General features: G+C 39.1%; 1 protein-coding gene across 4 annotated transcripts in view; it reads left to right on the top strand.

Annotated features, from left to right (window-relative positions):
- Pik3cg (phosphatidylinositol-4,5-bisphosphate 3-kinase catalytic subunit gamma) overlaps positions 1–21459 on the top strand; it is a 33244-nt gene that overhangs the window by 7040 nt on the left and 4745 nt on the right. For 3 of the 4 annotated variants that reach the window (XM_046422509.2, XM_046422511.2, XM_046422508.2), the window contains exons 3-10: positions 439–504; positions 614–839; positions 2350–2453; positions 4915–5061; positions 6814–6904; positions 7874–8004; positions 9000–9111; positions 10628–10785. In XM_046422509.2, the coding sequence (XP_046278465.1) occupies positions 439–504; positions 614–839; positions 2350–2453; positions 4915–5061; positions 6814–6904; positions 7874–8004; positions 9000–9111; positions 10628–10785 (1035 nt within the window). The remainder of the gene's footprint in view (positions 1–438; positions 505–613; positions 840–2349; positions 2454–4914; positions 5062–6813; positions 6905–7873; positions 8005–8999; positions 9112–10627; positions 10786–21459) is intronic. The other variant, XM_058572160.1, reaches the window with a different exon arrangement.

The raw sequence follows: 21459 nt of genomic DNA, 5'->3' as shown, positions 1-21459 counted from the left end.
CACTTCTAAAGAACATTCTTCTCCTTAAATGCACTAATCGCCATTGTCCTTTTCATATAGCAAGTCTCCTTTCTTCTATTTCATGGGTTTGTTCTAGCCATCTCCATCTTTCCTCTCTGCCACCTATAAATCAGGTCAGCCCCTAATGGAGCCAATGCCCCTGCCTCTCCACTTCTGAAATTACTAAAAGCATGTGACTCTGAGCTAAGACGTCTGGCCTCTAATCCCACTTCTGTTACTACTCTGTGATCCTAAGGAAGTGGTTCATTCTGGTCCAAAGAGTCTTCTAGAAGAATGGATTCAAGTGACTCATCGGATTCTCATCTCCCTAGCCATAAAGACCCACTCAAGCACATTGCCAATTTTTCTCCATTTCCTTTTTCCTGACCTACCAACATAGAATACAGTCCTACTAATGCCAACGTGTTCTTCCTTCAGGCCGTCAAATTTGAACCATACCATGACAGTGCCCTGGCAAGATTTCTGCTGAAGCGTGGCTTAAGGGTAAGTACTTCCACCTTGATAATGGCGTCACATTTTAGGTCACTGAGAATTGACCGACAGACCTAGAGCATTAGTCATAATAATTTCGACCTTCTTGTACCCACCTCAGAACAAAAGAATCGGTCACTTCTTGTTTTGGTTCTTGAGAAGCGAGATCGCTCAGTCCAGGCACTATCAGCAGAGATTCGCCGTGATCCTGGAAGCCTATTTGAGGGGCTGTGGCACAGCCATGCTGCAGGACTTTTCCCAGCAGGTCCAAGTCATCGAGATGTTACAAAAAGTCACCATTGATATTAAGTCACTCTCTGCTGAGAAGTATGACGTCAGTTCCCAAGGTAGAGCGGCTGTATTTTCCTGGTTCTCTTTCCAAATGCCTTCATCTCCAAATGCCAGAATCATTATGATTCTTCTTTTGGGAAGCCAAGTTTTAGTTTCCTAAAGGCAGCCAAGAACACATTTTTTTATTCTCTTGTCTGCATGGAGTAAGTAATTTCAAGTTCTCCTTTTATAAGTTAATGACTTTTAAAAACTAAACATATATTGTTAAGGATAAAGCTATGATAACAAACATTAAACTCTTTGAAAATTAAAAATCATTATGTAGTGTCAGGTATAATTTTGAAGAACACTTTCACACACAAAATAGAAGAGTAGTTATTTTCAAATCTTTACCTTTTCCTCCCTATCTTCAATGTATATGTCATTTTTAAATGTTCAGTCTTTTAAGGTAATAAATTCTGGAAGAGTTATGTTAAATATTTTTACATTTATTCATACATATATTTCAGAGTAATATATGTATATAATAATAGATAATGTTATATATTAATATGTTATATGAATTATATATTAAGATAATATGTAACATATTATATATTGATGTATAATAATATATAAATATATATAATCCTTTGTATATATACACACACACAAGACACCTCCTCTATGAAGCCACTTCCAATGTCCTCTTATCCCTACCCTAAGAAGTCCTGTGCCTGCCCTAAGAAATTTAACCACTTCTTGTCTGTAGTCCCATAAGTTCAGGTTGATACCACATTAAATCATGGTCATTAATACACCTTTCTGACCCAATAAGCTGTATAAACCTTGAAACTAGGGAATATTTCTTGATTTTCTGCACCTAGACCTAGTACTGTGACTCATGATAGACACTTACTCATGTACCTAATCACATTTTAAACTTTTGAATATTTTAAATATCTACTTTTTCCCTTTGACCCTTTCACAGTACACAAATAATGCTATCTCCTAAAAATGATAACAGTAATAATATTAACCTTATGTTTGTGCTGGCCTCCATTCTATCTGCTGTACATAGAGTAATTTTTAATTTATGTATTTTGCCTTGAAATTTTTGAGATTATCACATCTTCTATACACATCTTAACTTCCTCTTTTGAAAAGAATTTGCAGAACTTTAACCTAACTATTTAATATTGTCTTCAAATGTCTGTTCCCCAAATCAGATGGCAGTTCAAAGTTTCACATGCTGGAAAGAAGACTAGAATTAAGTCCTTATCATTACCCTCAGAAACTCCTCCCCATATCCTGTACAGCATTTGTGTGCTATCCCACAAATGTTCACATATTTCCATCCCCCACTGTGAAACACGTGCCTGGTTATATTGTCACAGCAAGCCTAACTTATCTTGCCACTTCAAGTAGTTAGTTCCTCAAAGGCAGGATTCTACCCAATCTTCTCCTGCTCCACCCCAGACCAAATATATAGAATGCTGTAAGTAAATATGGCCTCAGGAAATGTTGTAGATAATACTGGTAATTTCTTGAATTCATATAACTTTTTTGTGCTTTTGACAATTACAGTTATTTCACAACTGAAGCAAAAGCTTGAAACCCTGCAGAATTCTAATCTCCCAAAAAGCTTTAGAGTTCCGTATGATCCTGGTCTGAAAGCAGGAACCCTGGTGGTAGGTATCACTTGGATGTTTATGTGTGGTTTATATGTCTTGCAATGTCTGGAGTGCTTTCTAGGGTCCAGTGATTAAAAGTTGATGTTTATATAGAGATAGGGAAGCTGGAGAGTCCATGGTCGAGCTTCTGCTAATAATCATTAGCTTCTGAAAGCTTCAAAACCAGGTAATTTCCCTTCCATCTTGTTTCAGATTAGCTTATGGAGATATCCTTTATGTACAATAAAATTTGTGCATTTTAAGTGTATAATTCAATGAGTTTTGACAAACATATGCTACCATATGACCACTATAATAATCAAGGTACATTTTAAGAAATATTATGGAAAAAGTTCTTTCAAGTCACAAATCTTGTGCAAGTCTACATACAGGCTCTCTGTTCTTTCCCATTAATCTAAATATCTGTCCTCAGATCAACACCACACACCCTTGGTTACATTCAAATAATAAACCACATTGTGAACATGTAGAATCTTATAGGGTACACTTCTATTAACCTCCTCCCAATTCTTTGTATTTTTTTGTCATGCTGTTAACTTCTACAAGTGTTATAAACCCCCAAATGCATTGTTATTATTTTTGCTTTAAACAAAAATAGATTTAAAAGATTAAGCCATTTTAAAATGTTTTCCCCCATATTACCATTGGGCTACTCTTCACTGTTTTGCATAGACCCAGACTTTCTAGCTGGTATCATTTCCCTTTGACCTTTAACATTTTATGTAGTTCTGCTGCTAATAAATTCTCTCAGCATTTGTTTATCTTAAAAACTTTTCATTATATCTTCATTTTAAAAAATATTTTCACTAAATGAGGAGTTTTAGATTGATGACGACTTCTTTTTCTTCTTCTTCTTCTTCTTCTTCTTCTTCTTCTTCTTCTTCTTCTTCTTCTTCTTCTTCATTTTCTTATGGCTTGCATATTTTCTGATGCTAATTCTCTGTCCTTATCGTTAACTGTCTCTATATAACATATATTTTATTTTTCTGTAGGCTTCTTCTACGATTTATTTAATCACTGGTTTTCACAAAATTTAATCTGATGTGCCTTCTTTATGTTGAGTCTCCAAGAGAGTATTGAACCTTTGACTTGGGGGTTGATAGCCTATCACATTTAGTACTTTTTCAACTAATATTTTTCCTGTCCTCTCTTTCTGAGACTCCAGTTGCTGTGTTCTAGACTGCTTGCCCATGGACTCAGTCTAGGTTGCCTTTCTCTGTTGTCTAGCCTCAAAAGGGTCCTGAGCAGTCAACTGATGCAATAAAACGGGTTCACTTTATTTGTCTTCCTTCTCTCAGGGGTCACAGACATCCATTGCCTGCCACCAATGTCTGAAAAGAGTTATTTCATATATTTTGCCTAGTCCTATAGCTGTGTGTGACAGGACAGCAACTCCTATCATGGTTAAACCGCAAAGAAAGGAAAACCTTCCTCCCTTACATGATTAATTTTATATGCAGTTACTAGTAAATTGGCCCTATAGAAAAAGCATATATCGTCTACTGTCCATTTAGAATTTTGTTGGGAATTATGATATATTAATACAGATTTCAAAGTGTTTGCTCTTTTTAAAGACCACATCAGTGAATTTCACCACCATGTATGTATATCCACAAATAATTAATTTAACAATGAATAAATAAATAAATAACTATGGGTAAATGGCAGAAAGACCAATAGAGGGAAGGAGAAGGAGAGGTACTGGGTCTTAATTAGAATAAGATATATTCCATACTTGTATGGTTATATCAAAATGGGTTCAACTGTCCTGTATGGCTAAAAAGAACCAATAAAATATAATAAAAATTGTTTGATCCATGGAAAATTCACCTTTGGCTGAAACTTGTATGCTGTTTGGTTTTAGTTTTGATTTTTGAATGATGCCAAATCACGTTTCCTCTACCTTAAATTTGTTTCAGTGTGTCAGGTGGAGGGATGAGAGAGGAGTGTTGTACTTGACTGCCCAATTTTCCATTAATTTCTGTTAAATTTTATCTTGTTTGGCCTATTGCATCTGGTTCTGCAATAATAGCTTTTTAGACACTGTGGTAGCGTTAGAACTCTTTTTTTAAAGCTAAATCTTAGAGGGGGGCCAAACATATAAATCGATAATAGTGAAGTTTCTCTGGGTTAAAGGGAATGTGGGAGTACCAGTGTCCTGTGGGAGAAGCACAGGGCAGAATCTGTCACACCTCATGGCATCAGCATCTCCATAGACCCTTGAGCTTCCTTGGAACACAGTTTGGGAACCATTGGTTGAAGTGTGGTGAATTTGCCCTCAAAAAAAAAAAAAAAATTCTAGATTTGGTGAGAACATCTGCATTTTTCCCAAAGACTGAAAATCATTTCCCACCTAGGACTTTGTTTTGGTTATTTACAGTGAGGCTTTGCCAGAGAATCTGTATCTCCACAATGTGTATGCAGCGCATGTAGGAAACATGTGACCGCTTTCTTACAGATTGAAAAATGTAAAGTGATGGCCTCTAAGAAAAAGCCCCTGTGGCTTGAGTTTAAATGTGCAGATCCTACAGCCCTCTCCAATGAAACAATTGGAATCATCTTCAAACATGGCGATGATCTGCGCCAAGACATGCTTATTTTACAGGTAGGCTGATGTTAAGAAACATTTTCAATTATCTGAAAAAATAATTCTGTATTAGATTTAAAACATGTCTTCTACCAATTTCATTCCCATTCTATTCTTTCACATAATAAACACTATTCAAAAGCTACATAATATAGTTTTAGTGTGAGGAATATGGCTGTAGAATGTTAGATACCCAATCCCATGAGCATCACTGTTCTGTCCATTTCTTGAAGATGCACATCCAACATTCCCAAGAAACCAGATACACCTCCCTCACCTCGATTCTTTTTCATACACCCCCTTCTGAGCTTTGTAACATCAAATGTAACCACATAAACCTGCAGCACCCAGTTTATTCATAGACATATCTACACACTCATAGGCACATACACAAACTCAAGAGAATGATTTGATGGGAAGGAGAGAGAAGAGGAACAGGGGAAGAGAAACTGTACAGAGTGAACATGTTATTAGGGCAAAGCTGAATGGCCAAGGTATCGATGCTGATCATTTTCATATTTTCTGACATACCTGTATAAACTTTAGCTTCAGAAATCTGTAAAGTTGTATTCCCTAGATTTTATTTGCTCAACATTGTATAGGTAACAATTTCTAAAACTTAATATGGTTTATTTGAAATAAAGAAATCCTATTAACTTAAAAGTAAGCTGTTTAAGAACTGATCATGTTTTCAATTCTAAGATTCTGTTTTTACTTATTTCTAACATGGAAACAATAATACCCTTGCTTTGCTTTCTGTCAAGAATTGTATAAGCATTGTACAAGAAGTGTTTTTTTTTCTAGTTCCTTTCATTGTTTTTTATTAATTTTGTTGGTGCATTATAATTGCACATAATCTTGGATTTCATTGTGATATATTTATGCGTGCACATAACATAATTTATTCAGTTTCATTCCCCAGAACCTCCCATTTCCTCCATCCTCACTCCCTCTGATCCCTTCCTCTACCAGTCTCCTCCAGGAAATATTTTTAAAAAGAAAAGAAAAAGAAATCCTTCAATTCTTTTTCAGGTTAATTCAATTTCAAATTAATCTGTAAGATTTCTTGAATTGTTCAAAGATGAGCAATTCAAAAACACAAAAATTTGTCTGTTATTTCTCTCATTTTAAGGGAAAGTTTGCTCTTGTCTTTTGTGTCCTTTGGTTTATTATTGAGGGACAAGTTTGGCAGCTAAAGGAAAGTTCTCTAAGTCTTGTTCCTTCACCTGCAGAAAGGGAATAATAATCATATTCCCAATATGAGGTTAATGCAAGAACCACACATAAAAAACCACCCAATAAATGTTAGCTATTATTATCATCATTGTTGTTACTGTCATTTAGGTCTAGCCTGAGTGTCTTATGGATATTAGAGTAATAGATATGTGTCAGGATATTAGAGTTATGGTGGGAAAATATCTATGGCAGAGTAGAACATACTGAACAGGTAGATAATCAAACATGACTAAAACCTACTCCAGAGGAAATCCAAAGTACATCTCAGACTGAAATTAACAGATGTGCAATGAGGGGAAATTTGAGAGTACCAAGATGATCAATAAAAGTAGTTTTTACTTAAAAATTTTATATTTACTTAGATGTTTTGTGTTACCAGATAAGACTGCTGTTTTTTTGAAGGATAAAAAATATATATGAAGTAAATACACTTGTGTGACTGCTGTTTTTTTGAAGGATAAAAAATATATATGAAGTAAATACACATACATACACATATATATATAATAGAAACTCTTCTGTTTTGATGCCCAGATTCTACGAATCATGGAGTCCATTTGGGAGACTGAATCTTTGGATTTGTGCCTTCTGCCATATGGTTGCATTTCAACTGGGGACAAAATAGGTATGTGATTACCTCAGGAAATGAATATACCACTCAGCTAATTTTAAAAGATCATAGTTCCCTTGGTGTAGGCATTTAATAACTGAAAAAAATAGGATCATAATCCATATAAAGAAGAAGAAAATGTTCCCAGGCTGGTGAATGTGCCTCTCAATTTAATATGGATATGTTGAAAATACACGAACGCATGATTCAAGTCCTTGTGACTGTACATGGAAATGATTTCAGTAAGAACTTGTTCCCTTCTCTTTACTTCACCTCTAAACTTTAACTCATTTCATTACACATTAAATTTTTCTCTCACAAATAACATTTAAAATTAGACAGAAAGATCTGTCACTTATTTTTAAATTCCAGAATTCACATTATTAAAACTATTACACACTCTACTCTTAGGTACTTTTATAGACATTTAATATTTTAGTTTCAATCAAACATACTTTTATATAAGCTTCTGATATGAGAACAGTGCAAAACCATTTACATTTGACCCTATAATTTAAAAAGGAAAAGGCACAGAGCACTGGGTGGGGTAGGTTATTCTCAGCACATAACTGCCTTTACTCACTGCTGATCAAAACCAACCCTCTTCCCTTGCATTGAGGGATGCTGCAAGAATATCCCATACAACTTTCTTAAAAAAAAAAAAAAAGCACAGATCTGGAAAACAACCCTCTCATTTATTTAAAAACAAACACAAAACTGGGAGGCTGAGGCAAGAGGATCAAGAGTTCAAAGCCAGCCTCGGCAAAAGCGAGGCACTAAGCAACTCTGTGAGATCCTGTCTCTAAATAAAATACAAAATAGGGCTTTGGATGTGGCTCGGTGGTCAAGTGCCCCTGAGTTCAATGCCTGATACAAAAAAAAAAAAAAGTCCTCTCTGTTCCCTACTCAACAAAAACAAGTTGCTCCCCCTCTGGGTCAAGCGCTAGGCCCCCTTCTCCATCAAACTCCTCATCCTCAATGTAGGAATGATCGAGATCGTGAAAGATGCGACAACAATTGCCAAAATCCAGCAAAGCACAGTGGGCAACACAGGTGCATTCAAAGATGAAGTCCTGAATCACTGGCTCAAAGAAAAATGCCCCATCGAAGAAAAGGTGAGCTGTGCCTCCCCTCTGCAGAGGTCCCTTACAACTTGTCATTTATAAAGCAATAGTGGTTCCAGGTTTTCAAAGGATTTTTCAATGTCTTGCGTCCCCATATATTGGTGAATCCTTTACTGGTGAGGAGGTGGGGAGATTTGAGGGCTTTTCCCTGATGACACAGCACATCTATGTAAAACAGAAGTGCTCAGTTCCCAACCCCATGATCATTATCTTTGGCTTTGATTCCCAGGCACATTTTGTATACAATTTGGTTCTGTAAAATAATCTGTTAGCACTTTTTATGGCTATTTTTTGTTGTTGTTCGGCATCGAGATTTAGTTACTCTGTATAAATTCTTTCCTACCTAGGAAATACCGCACGCCCAACGACATAATTTATAATTTACCACTGCACTCTAATATAAATGGTAAATTATGGATGGGGAAAATGTCAGTTCCACCATCTTCTGAAGTGCATATGCTGAATCCTTCACAAGCTGTGTGGTTGGGCTGTTTGGCTGTCATCTAAAGTTCTACCGCACAGGATTAGCACTTCTCATTTGCATGGTTAGCAGTCATTTGGAGAGGAAATATAATTAGCAGTACTTATTAATCTGTTATACATGTGGATTTGTGAACCCATGCATACTTGTAAATGGTCACAAGCAAAACATGTTCACTGATGGAGAAGAAATTACTATGGGTTCCACATTCTTGTGAGCAAGTGATGCATGGAGAGGAAGCAAACGCTTTGATTAAATTTCTGTTGCCCTTTGACTCATGTGTCCTCCTCATGCTGTTGTGATGTATTGAATCTTGACCTAAAGCATAAGCAGAGCAATGTGAAAATTGGCTCTTGGTAGATATAATGCTAATAAAATCAGGCACAAATAACTTGCTCTCTAAAAATGGTTCCCAGAACAGTGTCTTTCTGGAAATCATCTGTAATAGATTCATGCTGCTCTTTGTAGTTAGAAGACAATTAATATTCTGATGCATTTTAATTAGTTTCAGGCAGCAGTGGAGAGATTTGTTTATTCCTGTGCAGGCTACTGTGTGGCAACCTTTGTTCTTGGAATAGGCGACAGACACAATGACAATATTATGATCTCAGAGACAGGTGAGTTTATCTATTGCAGAATAACTTATTGTGGCAAAACAAACATAACAAAATTCTCTATTCTAACCATTTAAGTGTGCAATTCAGTGGACACTGAGCACATTCACATCACTGTGCAAGCATCACTGACGTCCATCTTCAGAATTTTTTCATCTTCCCCATCTGAAACGCTGTCCTCATTAAACACAGCCACTCCATTCCCCCCACCCTCCCATCGTAGAGAAATTTTTGAAGGGAGTTCAAGGCCAGAGCACAGAGTGAGAAGTTATTATTGTGTAGGGACTCTAGTGCTGTGATCACTCTACAGAGACCACCCACCTTGAGGGCAGAGGACTGAGTAAAGGAAGAAGAGGCCGTTAGAGCTAGAAAAGTAGAGTAGGGCATATCTTAGGAACTAATGAAGGTAGGGGTGATCAACAGTATCAGCTATTTCAGAGAAACAGTAAAAGAGGGGAAAAAATCTCAGAGATACCCTCAAATCTGAAATGTGCTAGGGGCAGTGACAGACACCTGTAATCCCAGCAACTCAGGAGGCTGAGGCGGGAGGATCTCAAGCTCAAAGCCAGCCTCAGCAAAAAAAAAAAAAAACAAAAACAAAAACAAGGCACTAAGCAACTCAGTGAGACCCTGGCTCTAAATAAAATACAAAATAGGACTGGCGATGTGGGTCGGTGTTCGAGTGCCCCTGAGTTCAATCTCCAGTACCAAAAACTTAAAAAAATAAAAATAAAAAAGACTAGGAATATGGCTCAGTGGTTAAGCACCCCTGTGTTCAATCCCCAGTACTAAAAACAAAAAGAAAAAAGTGAAACATTCTGTCTGCCTAACTCACCCCACCTTGCCAGTTCACTGTCCAGTCTAACAGTGCCCAGTAGTGGCCACCACACCATGAGACTTTTCTATATGTGATTTGAATCAATTTCAGAGTAGAGTCTGAAAAAAGCATGAGAGGGGAACAAATTGCTTACTCCCTGTGAGGATCGGAATAAAACAAAATAGGCAATACATTTTTGGACTATAGAAATGATAAAGGACCAATGAGAAGAAGGGATGTGGAGAAGGTGTGGTGGTAAATATTGACCCAAAGAAGTTTCAAAATGAGTTATTTCTATTGTGGGGCTTGGAAGTACAAGTCAGAGTACAACATCAGGCTATCCTGAGTTACATGAAGGGTTTAGGGGAGTTTTAAGTATAATGGTGACATATTAGCCAGAGAGTTTTGATTTCTAAGAATAATTTTGAGGTGATAATTTTTAACTTTTCAATGCCATTTGTCATCTAAAGAACACCAGAAAGATATCAAGAACAAACATATTTGGTTCAAAGAACACTTTGTGGTTACTACTTTCACACACCTGCTAAGACCAAAAATATGACAGACTAGTAACACATGTAACAGATGCTTTCACCCAAGATAGCTCATTTTCAGGCCACTTAAAAATTATCTCAAAAAGTGAAGTGTTATTACAAGCATGTATGCTGGTGTAATAATGTCAGATATTCTTTTTCTTTTAAGGAAACCTATTTCATATTGACTTTGGGCACATTCTTGGGAATTATAAAAGTTTCCTGGGCATTAATAAAGAGAGAGTGCCATTTGTGCTCACCCCAGACTTCTTGTTTGTGATGGGAACTTCTGGAAAAAAGACAAGCCCACACTTCCAGAAATTTCAGGTATGTCACCCCCCTCTTTATTTCCTACTGAGAGTACCAACCAAGCAGGTGGTGTGTGCACCTGCTGCAGCTTTACCTCCCAGCCCACTTGGAGGCTCATCTATCCTCTGCCCCCATCCCCTTCTGGCATGGCCAACCTATCTCCTCCCAGTTACCTCTATTCATTCATTCCCCAAGAGCAAGACTGTGCTTCTCAGCCATCCTCCCACCTAAAACCAAACAGGAAGTAGAAACATTCCATAAGAGTGGGACTGGCAAATACAGAGCTCAGATTGATGCTGGTACTAAAGAGACCTTTAAGGAAGGGCACCTAGTGAAAAATTTAGCCATTAGATATTTATCTATTGAAGACACTGACAAAGGATTCAAACTTTGCAAATACTTTTCAGGGCACTCAAAACAATTGTGAGCTTCACTCGGCTTTTGCTACACATGTGTATTTATCACACTACTAGCACGGATTCTTGTTGTGCCACCATATGCATATGGCAGGTCTTGCTTTTGTCAAGGGCAGTCTCTTCTCTCCTTGGGAATCTCAGCAGGGTGACCACAGGTTCTACAAACAACTCTGGTTTGTCCTGCTTCCTTCATGAGCCTACCATCTCCCTGGGAGTGTTCAGATTCTACTTCCTTTCTCCTTCCTGCCTGGTCTGTACCCAGTTTTGACTATTGAATATTTCAAATATCCAATGGAGAATATTTCGCACTTTGAAACTTAATAACTGTTCATGGACAACACAAAACAGAGACAAAGAGCCATTATTTGATGTGTCCATTTGCCTTTAAATTAACCACCCAACCACCCACTCACCTTCACCCCCCACCACCCTGCCACCATGGTAGTCTTAAGCTTGGTTTGATTTGCAGTGGACATCCCAGGGACAAGTGCTTTTCCTGAGTCTCCTCTTGAGTCCACTGTGACCCTTGGGAGATGACATGGCCCTTGAACTTCCTTGGGACAGGTACTCAGAGGTGTTGATTTGTAACCTGTGTGTTCTGGTTTGTGCTGGCTGTTTTTCCATCTGGTAATTACAAGACTCACCCTCCCACAGTTCCAGTGGTGTTGTCAGAGAAACTGAGATCTCTGTGGCCAGATAGTTTAAGGATTTTTACAGTGTGTTTTTCTGTATAAACTCAACTGAGTTTTAGACTGTTTCCAGGGACTTGACACATTTCAGTCCTGTTTTTCTTTAAAGTTAAAAATCATATATTTTGACAACTTACTGGAAGAGATAATGGTTCAAAAAAAGAACCTGGAAGAATTTCACCATTTAAAGGAGGAAAAACACTCAGTTCTACTTTCCTGGAAGGGAGGTTCATCTGACGAGATTCAAACAGCCATGGTAAACTGTGATTCAGAGATTCAGACAAATCCAAGAGCTTGACCTTATCCACTGGCTCTCCTTCTCTTTGGATATGTACAGTCTCTTCCTTTTTACCAGTGATGTTCTCAAGGCTGACTGCCCATTTGTTCTGTTGCTATTGATGTCCCTGTCAGGCCCATGTCAACCTTAAGATCCCAGCAGCAACTCCCTTGACTTTTGTTTTGGCTGCTGTAATTATTTTTCAGTTTCAAAACATTCTTTAATGAAAAGATTTTTGTTATGAGGAGGCCAAGGAAAGATTTCCTGCCCCTACCAGCAATTTCCACCCAAAGCTATATTCATCTGCTCTGAGCTTTCTTATTTATTTATTTACTTATTTATTTATTTATTTTTTGTACCAAGGATTGAACCCAGAGATACAACCACTGAGCCACATTTCAAGCCCTTTTTAATTATGTTTTTATTTTGAAACAGGTCTCAGTAAGTTGCTTAAGACCTCGCTAAGTTGCTGAGGCTGGCTTTGAACCTGAAATCCTCTTGCCTCAGCCTCCTGAGCTGCTGGGATTGCAGGCATGTGCCACCATGCCCAGCCTGCAGTGAACTTTTTGCCCAGTCTGTCCTCTTGGGAAGAGCTATTCTTCATCCTTTGTCACCAAAGCTTGTTTCTCAGACTGTTAAAACTTCCTTCATTAAAGCAACACCCTAGTCAGTGGGCACCACCAAAAACACATCTTTGTGAATTCTGTTGTCCTTCCATGTACCCAGGTTTTGAAGCACTTTTCTGCATTTTAAGTGCCTGTGAACGTGCCCACATTGAGCCTTAAACACAGGTAGAGAGCAGAGTGTAGCCTGGTGGGTGAAAGGACAGCTCTTGGAGCAGACAAACTTGAGTCTGAATCCTAGCCCTGCTCCTTAGTTGCCTGTGTATGATGAAAATTACTTTCCCTTTCAGAACCTTGCTTTCTTCTTCTGAAAGGGGAAGAAGAGCTGCCTCATGTGGTTTTTCCAGGAATTATTTATTTGCTTGTTATCTTTTAATAAAGATAAAAGGGTTATTTAGCTCAGAGATCTGAGGATTCCTACCCAAGTTCAGGCAGCCCCACGTCTGTGAGCATCAGGTGAGGGCGCTGGGTGGCAATGGCAAGGAGCACTTGTTGGAGCAGAATGCTCACAGCTGCAGGCAGGAGGCAGGGGTAGGGGTTATTTAAATGAAATATGGAGCATGCTTAGCCTAGATCCTAGACAGTAGCAGAGACTCAGTAAGCCACTGCCAGCCTGGTTATATACATCACAGTAGGTTTTCAGACTCTGAAAACTTTTAAATTGAGAAACGGTTTTCAAAATGAGGTGACATGTAGAACATGACCAAGTGACATGTTCTGGTTAAAGACGGAGTGCACCCCCACCTTCTGCTTTCCCTTCTACGCTCCCCTTCTCTGCCATCCTCCCTTCTTGTCCCACATCTTCCTCCTTCACAAGAAAAGGCTGAACACCATCATGTTAAACTATACACACACAGAATTGCCAAAGTTTCCTCATTGACAAAGACGGGCAACCAAACCTTCGTTGTTCAACTCTGCCCTTGGACAGTTTTTTTTTTTCTTTTTGTTTCCTTTTACATACTGCTAATACAAGGATTTCTGTTTCTGAGTTGTATGTTTCCTTTTTAAATTGAAGTTCTTCAAGCTCAGGGACCACGTCTCTAAACTCTATCAACAGTGTCTCATAATCTTGTAGAATAAAGCAGCCAGGTTTAGGGAAGTGTCATATCCAGTATTTTGAATTAAAGGTGTCTTCATTTCCAGCCAGTTGCCAAGTTTGACTCTATAAAGTTAATTAAGACATGCTGCATATTTGATTAATCTGTTAAAAGGGTGAAGAGAAGTTGGCCCACTTTTTGTTAAGGGTGAGGTGAGCTTTCGCCACAAAGAATTAAAAACATGCATTTGCTGGTGACCAGAGGAGGGAAGTAAGAAAACTGAAAGAGGAAGGCTGTGCTTTATCTCATCTCTCTCCTTTCCAAGGTAGCTAGTTTAGCCTGGGACTGTTAAGTTACTTCTTGAATAGGGGTGAGTTCAGGAACAAGCTAGAATTAGAGAAAACCAAGACCCACCGTGTGAACTTCAGGGTATCTGTCAGTCTTTGGAGCAACGTCCTACACACAGGGTGTTAAGCTGACATATAGTAGTGATGACAATTTTGATAAATAAATTCCCTTTAGAAAAATCTCACGCTTACTGAAAATATTTTTTTTAAAGGTAAACTGTGGTTAACCCCCTGATAATTTATTTTAGACCACTTTATTTTACATTTCAATCAACAGCTATAGAACATACGTAGCACATAAACACATTCATATCAATGGCAAATGAAATATGATTTCCCATTTATTTGTATTTATTCGATGAGTTTTTTCTAAGTTTAAAAGTAGTGAATGCTTCTTTATTAAAAACCAAAGACAGCAATGTATTCTAAAATATCAGTAAGCTATCAAAACCCTAGTGTCCCACCTTCTAAAGATAACGCTGTCAACATTTCAGTGTTTTTCCTTCATTTTATTAAGTAGTGTTTGGTCTTTTAAAAGGTTGTAGATAGGGCTGGGGTTGTGGCTCAGTGGTAGAGCACTCGCTTGGCATGTGTGAGGCCCTGGGTTCAATCCTGGCACCACATAAAAATAAATAAATAAAGTAAAAAAAATCCATTGACAACTAAAAAAAAAATTTTAAAAAAAAGACTGTAGATAATCAGAGTTTTCTCAAAAACTGAAGTTAAGAACTAGATATGTTAATCCCTCCCTTCAGACTTCCACATAATGGTACTTTTGTCATCTTGAATAAAATCTGAATTTGGAAGTTTGGCCTGCAAGGCCCATGCCAGGGGGCCTATCTGCTGCAGCCTCATCCTGGGGTCAGCATCGCCACCTTCATCCACTGCCTCCCCTACCCCTCATGGCAATGAGTCTCTGCCTTCCACATCTTCCACTATCCAGAGCCGTCTCCCTGGTCAGGCTTTCTGTCCAGAAGGCCCTCACTGCCTTTAAGTCTCATTTAAATGCCATTCTTCAGGGGAGCCTTCCAACCTAGGTCCCCTCCTCTTAGGCTTTGCCACAGCCCCTTCTCCATTTCCTTCACTATCACAGTGATTTGTGCCAATGTGCTGTTTGACTCTCCCTTCCCAGACAGCAGGCTGTGTGCAGCAGGATCACATGGGTCCTGTGTCCCTTATGTGGAGCCTGAGACTCAGTGAGCACTCAGAATGTGTTTGCTGAGTGAAGGAGCAAAATGGGGAGGGGCAGTTCCTGCACAGGGAGAAGTGGGGTTCAGACAGGCATCTTCCTTCCCTACCATATGTTGTATTCTGAGTTTGTGAAATAGTTCCTCGGGCACAGATTGACTAGCTACCAGCATATGGAAGGTAATAAGTCATCACAATGCAGGTAACAAGACATCCACACATCAGATGAGGAACTAACCCTAATTATGAAACCCAGTGTTTTATTAAATAATACAAATATGGAAGTGTCATTTAATGTCTATTCACATTGTGTGGAGATTTCCTTACTGAAATAAATATGACTTTCCCCCCAAGCAGGACAGTAATCTATGCTCAGAGAACGGGACATGGAGTACCCACGTGTAGGAGGTGTCCTATATGGGACAGTTTTTTGGGAACATGAACAACTTGTTCTTTCAAAAACGATTATTTTAAAGATGTTCTCTGCACACAGTCAACTCTAAGCAAATGTATGTAGATGAATCTGGTCATCAGGTGAAGTGAATAATGTTTGTAGCCACAGTTGTGCAAAACCGGCAGTTTGAGGAATGTCCCTAAATGGCGCTTGCCCCTAGATGTCACTGTTAAGAAGCATTTCATGAAATAGTCTGGAGTCTATTTATTGTGTTATTTTAACCTAGGCTGACTATAGTTTCCTTGCCACTTTGACCAGGCCTTGCCTGTTTCCAGTCCCAGCAGTCTTGTCACCATTCCAGGATGACAAGGCTCCAGGCTCAGCTGCATGCCCAGTCCCTTTGCAGAGTCCTGACCTGGGAAGTTTTGATTTTTTTTTTTTCAATTGTAGATGGACACAATACCTTTATTTTATTCATTTATTTATTTGTTTGTTTGTTTGTTTATTGGATGAAGATCAAACCCAGTGCCTCACACATGCTAGGCAAGCGCTCTACCACCAAGCTACAACCACAGCCCCTGACGCAGGAAGTTTTTAAGAACCTTTACCCAACTGAAGTCCATTTCTGCTGTAGCCTATTCTACCCCTGGAGCCCAGGTTGGTCTGTTTGTGCCTCAGTTCCTCCACCAGAGGCCTAACCTACCTACCTCTAGGTCCAGGGCCCTGTCCCCTCCTAACCCCAGCCCCAGGGACCACAGAGACCTCACCACCTGAAACTCTTCTAAAAACTGCAGCCACTCACCATTACTTCCTTTCTCTGACTCCCCTTCCTTCGAGCGGGAGTCCTTGCACTTGTGTACAACTGTGACCTGTGACCTGCCAGTTGGCCTTTCTCAACCTCCTACTCCATCCTGTTGCAGTCACCAGACCCTGTTCACCACATCCAAAATAGGAAACTGATTCTCATACTCTTACTAAATACCTGCTCTATTTCAGGAGCTGTGCCAGGCACAAAGAAGGGTCAAGTATCGCCCTCAAAAAGGCACGATGTCTTTCCAGCTTAATCCCCTTCATGTATAATTGTTCTCCAGTTCCGCCTGGTTTTTAAAGAGGTGAATCTTGCCCAAGACTGAACTTGACTACTGCATATCAAGCATCCACCCATCTCACCTACATAGCTCAGCTACAGTTTGGCAGACACTGCTGGGCAGAGGCACAGCCCCAGAATGCAGTAAGACCAAGATGTACATTACTTTGTGCTAAGGAATACTTTGTGCTAACAGTGGTTTGCAGAGGGAGCAATTAATCCTGCACTGGAGGATAGAATTATTCAGAGAAGGAAGTGTTTTTATTGAGCCTTTGGGGCTGAATTCAATTTTATTTTGTCAGACTCATTCAGGGAAGAGAAGGAACATCGAGACAGAACAAAACTAACATGAGCGAGTGCATAAAGTTAGAAAAGTACATACAATCGATATTTAGGGAGAAAAAGTACAATACCCCAGTATGAATGGAACATAGGTTTCTATGGAATGTGTAGCAGAACTTGAGTCAAGAAAGGAAATTTGGATCCAACTTAAAATAGAGCATAGGCTGGACTAGAGGGTAGAGAGCAGAGCAAAGCAACGATGTCATTTGGAGCTCAATCGATTAACCACAATTATTCTAATTAAGGTCTATTATAGGTCAAGTGGGAGATGACAAGTTCATCTGTCACATTACACAAAATGTGCTGAGCTGATTAAGGATTCACTCTTGGGATTTTTACCCTGGTGCATTAGTTAGGTCTCATCAATCCCAGTGAAGAGACTCTCCGTACTTCACTCTCTGTGTTATGGATTGGAAGACACTTGCCTAGAAGGGTCCAGCAGCAGCTACATATAGGGGGTTGGATATGTTGGTGTGAAATTTCTGCTAGATTCAGACTTGTGTGAGCTTGTCAGATTGTAAAGACTTTGTTTAGCTTATTGAGTTTGATCACTATTCTAGAAAAGATATGAATCCATATATGGTGATGTATAGGCTAAGGAACCAGCATGCAGCATCCCCATTGCCTGCTACTTTGAAACACTAATCAAGAATGATCTTTTGCCTAGCGTTAGCCTCTTAATTCTAGTTTCTTTTAGAGAATCGTTTTGTCACCATGAGAATATTTTGAGGACTTCATTCGCCACGTTACAGAGTATATGCTCCGTAGATGCCCTTGTAAAATTTCAATTGATTTTGGTTTCTAGAAAAGCAGTGCTTCTCCTAAACAAATAGGTATTTAAAAAAAGCCTCTAAGCATTGGATAAAGAAATGAATTAGTTTCTTTTTGGTTAGAGATTTATTTGGAGACAACTTATATAGCAAGTCTACAGAGTTTTCCGTGTGTGGTTTTAAATTAGTTTATTTCTCTGGCCATTGTGAATCACTTCCTTTCTTATTCCTTTCCTTTCTCCATCCACCTCTCACTAATGTTGTTTTGACTTTTATGTATCCAAATAGTTCACCTTAAATCCTTTTTGCAGCAAGACTGGAAGATACACACACACACACACACACACACTCCTTCCTACATATAGACTATTCTGAATAGTGACTAAAGTAGAACAGCTTAATTGTAGTCTTTAGGCTTCTAATGAGTTTCTAGCTAAATATTTGAGATGACAGCATAGTCCTTTCCTTTGCAAACAGCTAGTCTGAGAATTATTTTCGAGACTATGAAGATATGAATCCTAATACAAACTCAACAAGTACATGGCTAAGTGTTGGGCATCCTCTAGTTCAGGTTTACCAGAGAGTGATGCTTCCTGCATTATTAGGGCTATTAATCAGTGACCTTCTCTGGTTGGCCAAAATCACTCCTAAAGACACTGGCTGGCCAATTTTAAAATAAATAAATAAATAAAGTCCTTTACTGTAAACTGAATTTTTTTCTCTCTCTCTTCTGTGTCCTTCCTTTGGCAGACAGAGGTAACATTACGATTTAGGAAAAGTCAGTGGGTGGGAACTTTTTGTTTTCATTGATGAATTTTTGTGAGCATCTCTCTCTCCCCTCAGCCTTAGAATCTTTCCCTGGAGTTTCTATTTTATGGTCGTAATATTACTTCTTTGTTTTTGTAAATATTTCACTTCCACTTTAATTTTGGATGAGAATGGGGGATTTGACTATAAGAACAAGTATTCCCTGTGACCCTGGACAGTCTGCCACAGTCACAGCTCCCCAGAGGTTAAGAAACTAGGAGACGGTGTTTAGCGGTCCTTTGCTTCCTCTTTAGCAAACTGATAGGTGGGGCAGTTAGCAAATGGATTCAAAGTTTGGGCCCTGAAATGATAATAAATTCCTTTGGTTTCCAAAATTTTCAGGGGTGGTAGCTTTGTAAAAAACAATCCTTCCTTTGGTTACTTAGCTGCTGTAATTAAGGCATTTAAATCAACAATGAAATTAAGAGCAGATGTACTACATAGGCTGGACCTCTTTATTAGCTACTAATGACGTTAATGATAATTCACTCTCATTTCAAGTACATTAAACCAAATCCCCCAAATCAGATTCTTCCCTCACCGCTTCTTCTCCACTCAATAATACAGAGCCTCAAAATACAGTTGGGAGGAACGTTTGAGGTCAATGACAGGCAGCATTGGCAGAAGGGAAAATTCTGTTTCGACAGCCGGTAACTTCTGTGTTCTGGATTTTCCCCCAAGTTCCCAAGCCACATCCTCAGAGTCTCTCAAACCACAGGCCCCTGAGCCCAACCTGCATGATCAGGACAGATTCACAGATGCCCTGGTTGGGTGCAGAGGACAGAAATGAAACTTCTAGGGCTTGAGTGGGTGGAGCAGGTGCTCCACCAGGCCCCGGAGGCAAGAGGACCACCTGCAGTTGTAGCCAGGTGCCACAGGCTTCCATCCCACCCACTTCAGTGGGCCAGTGAAGTCAACTCTTCCCCCAGCACTCGGTGGAGGGGGGCCCATCTCACCCCCTACAGCTTTGCCATCTAAGAAGATGTTTTGGACAGACAGAGGGTCTAGGTGGAAAAGTGACCTCCTTAGCATTGATAAGTGTATATGTGTTCAATAATGCAAATCTGCAGAGTATTTAGTAGTGATGGCCAACCAGTCACCTAGCATTTAAATCTTACCACAACTATATGAAATGGATGCAGTTTGTTATTGTTATTATTGTTGTAAGAAAACTGAGGTCCAGAGAAGTTAAGTGAATTGCCTGATGACAGACAGCTTGTCAGTAAGAAAGCCAAGCTCTGAATTTATACAGCAAGATGTGACTCCGCTGTTAACCACTGCTCCACACAGTGTCTTAATTTAAGCAAAGGATAATTAAATCTGCACTGAATCTCTAAGTCTGCACAGCCAGTCAGAACTTGTACATTGTGTCCAACAAGTAAGGAGCATGCAGTTAAACTTGGGGAGGAAGTTTTTCTTTTTCATATAACAGACCCTTGTGTGTGAAAATCAGAACTAGCCAAAACATATCAGAGCCAAAAAATATCATATAGACTGGGGATGTAGTTTAGTATGAGGCCCTGGATTGTCCATCCCCAACATCACAAACACAAAAACAAAAAATATATATATCATTTGTATGGTTGGAGAGGTCTTTAAGAGAAGCAACACAGTTCCTTTCCCTTAATGAATCTCTTTGGGTACTGCAGGAATCAGTATGTCAGTCACCACCTAACAATTATTTACTGAGCACCTATGGATTGCTGTGGTAATAACTTGGCCTTGGGTTAATTTCCCTCCATGAAAATTTCTGATTAAAAAGAGATTGACCACACAGTGGGCTCACCCAGCACGGGATTTGCCTAGAGCCCCTAGTATGTAAAAGGAATAGGAAATAATTAAAAATCAGAATGCACTCTAATTCAGAATCGAAAGGCATCCCCACAGAGCCTGTGTGAGAATCTTGAAAGTTGGCAAATTAATGAGACTGTAGCCTGAGGTGAAGTCTGCACTTAGCCTCTGTAATTACAAAGAACCAAGACAAACCTCTTTGGGTCCTACAGATGAGCAAAAGAAAACGATTTCCGCACATCGGTGGAGTCATAAAGAATGCAAGAGCACTAATGCACTGGAGCCGTGGCCAGGGGACAGCTGAGGCCTGGGCTACAGCAGGAACCATCCAAATAGACTTTTGAGTCTCTTCAAGTCTCCTGCTTCACAGTAAGCAGAGAAGAGATGGTAGGAGAGGGAAAGAACTGACGTGTCCTGAGCTCTCATAATATGCTGCCCTCTGGCCTCAACGAAGTCTTGTTAAGTTGCCCAGGCTGTCCTCAAACTTGCGATCCTCCTGTCTTAGCATCCCAAGCTGGGATCACAGGCATCTGCCCAGGGTAATTAATCAAATATTATAGTTTGGTAAGGTGTTTTAATATCTTCTATGGCAAACTTTGGTTTTCATTATTGTAATTTTCCAAAACATTCTCTTGGACCCTAACTATTCTGGATGAACTATATCTGAGTTTAAACACCGATAAAGATTTTTATTGAAATTTGATTGTGTTTATAGACTAATCCAAGAATAAGTTACGTCTTGATAATTAGCAATTTTGTCTTTGAAGAACATCGCAGGTCACTCCATGTATTTTAAGTTTTATTTTATGTAACTCAGTAAACTGTCTTACCTTTTTTTTTTTAATGTTTTTATATATGTGTTTATTCTAAGTCTCATGTTCTCATGTTATAAAATTGGGAACTTTGCATCTTTTCCTGTGCTTT

This window comes from Marmota monax, unplaced genomic scaffold (assembly GCF_021218885.2).
Source record: "Marmota monax isolate L192 unplaced genomic scaffold, Marmota_monax_Labrador192_F-V1.1 WCK01_AAM20220418_F8-fsc00027, whole genome shotgun sequence".
In the NCBI taxonomy this organism is placed as follows: domain Eukaryota; kingdom Metazoa; phylum Chordata; class Mammalia; order Rodentia; family Sciuridae; genus Marmota; species Marmota monax.
Note: the sequence above shows the minus strand (reverse complement) of the source record. Positions and strands in the feature narration are given on the sequence as shown.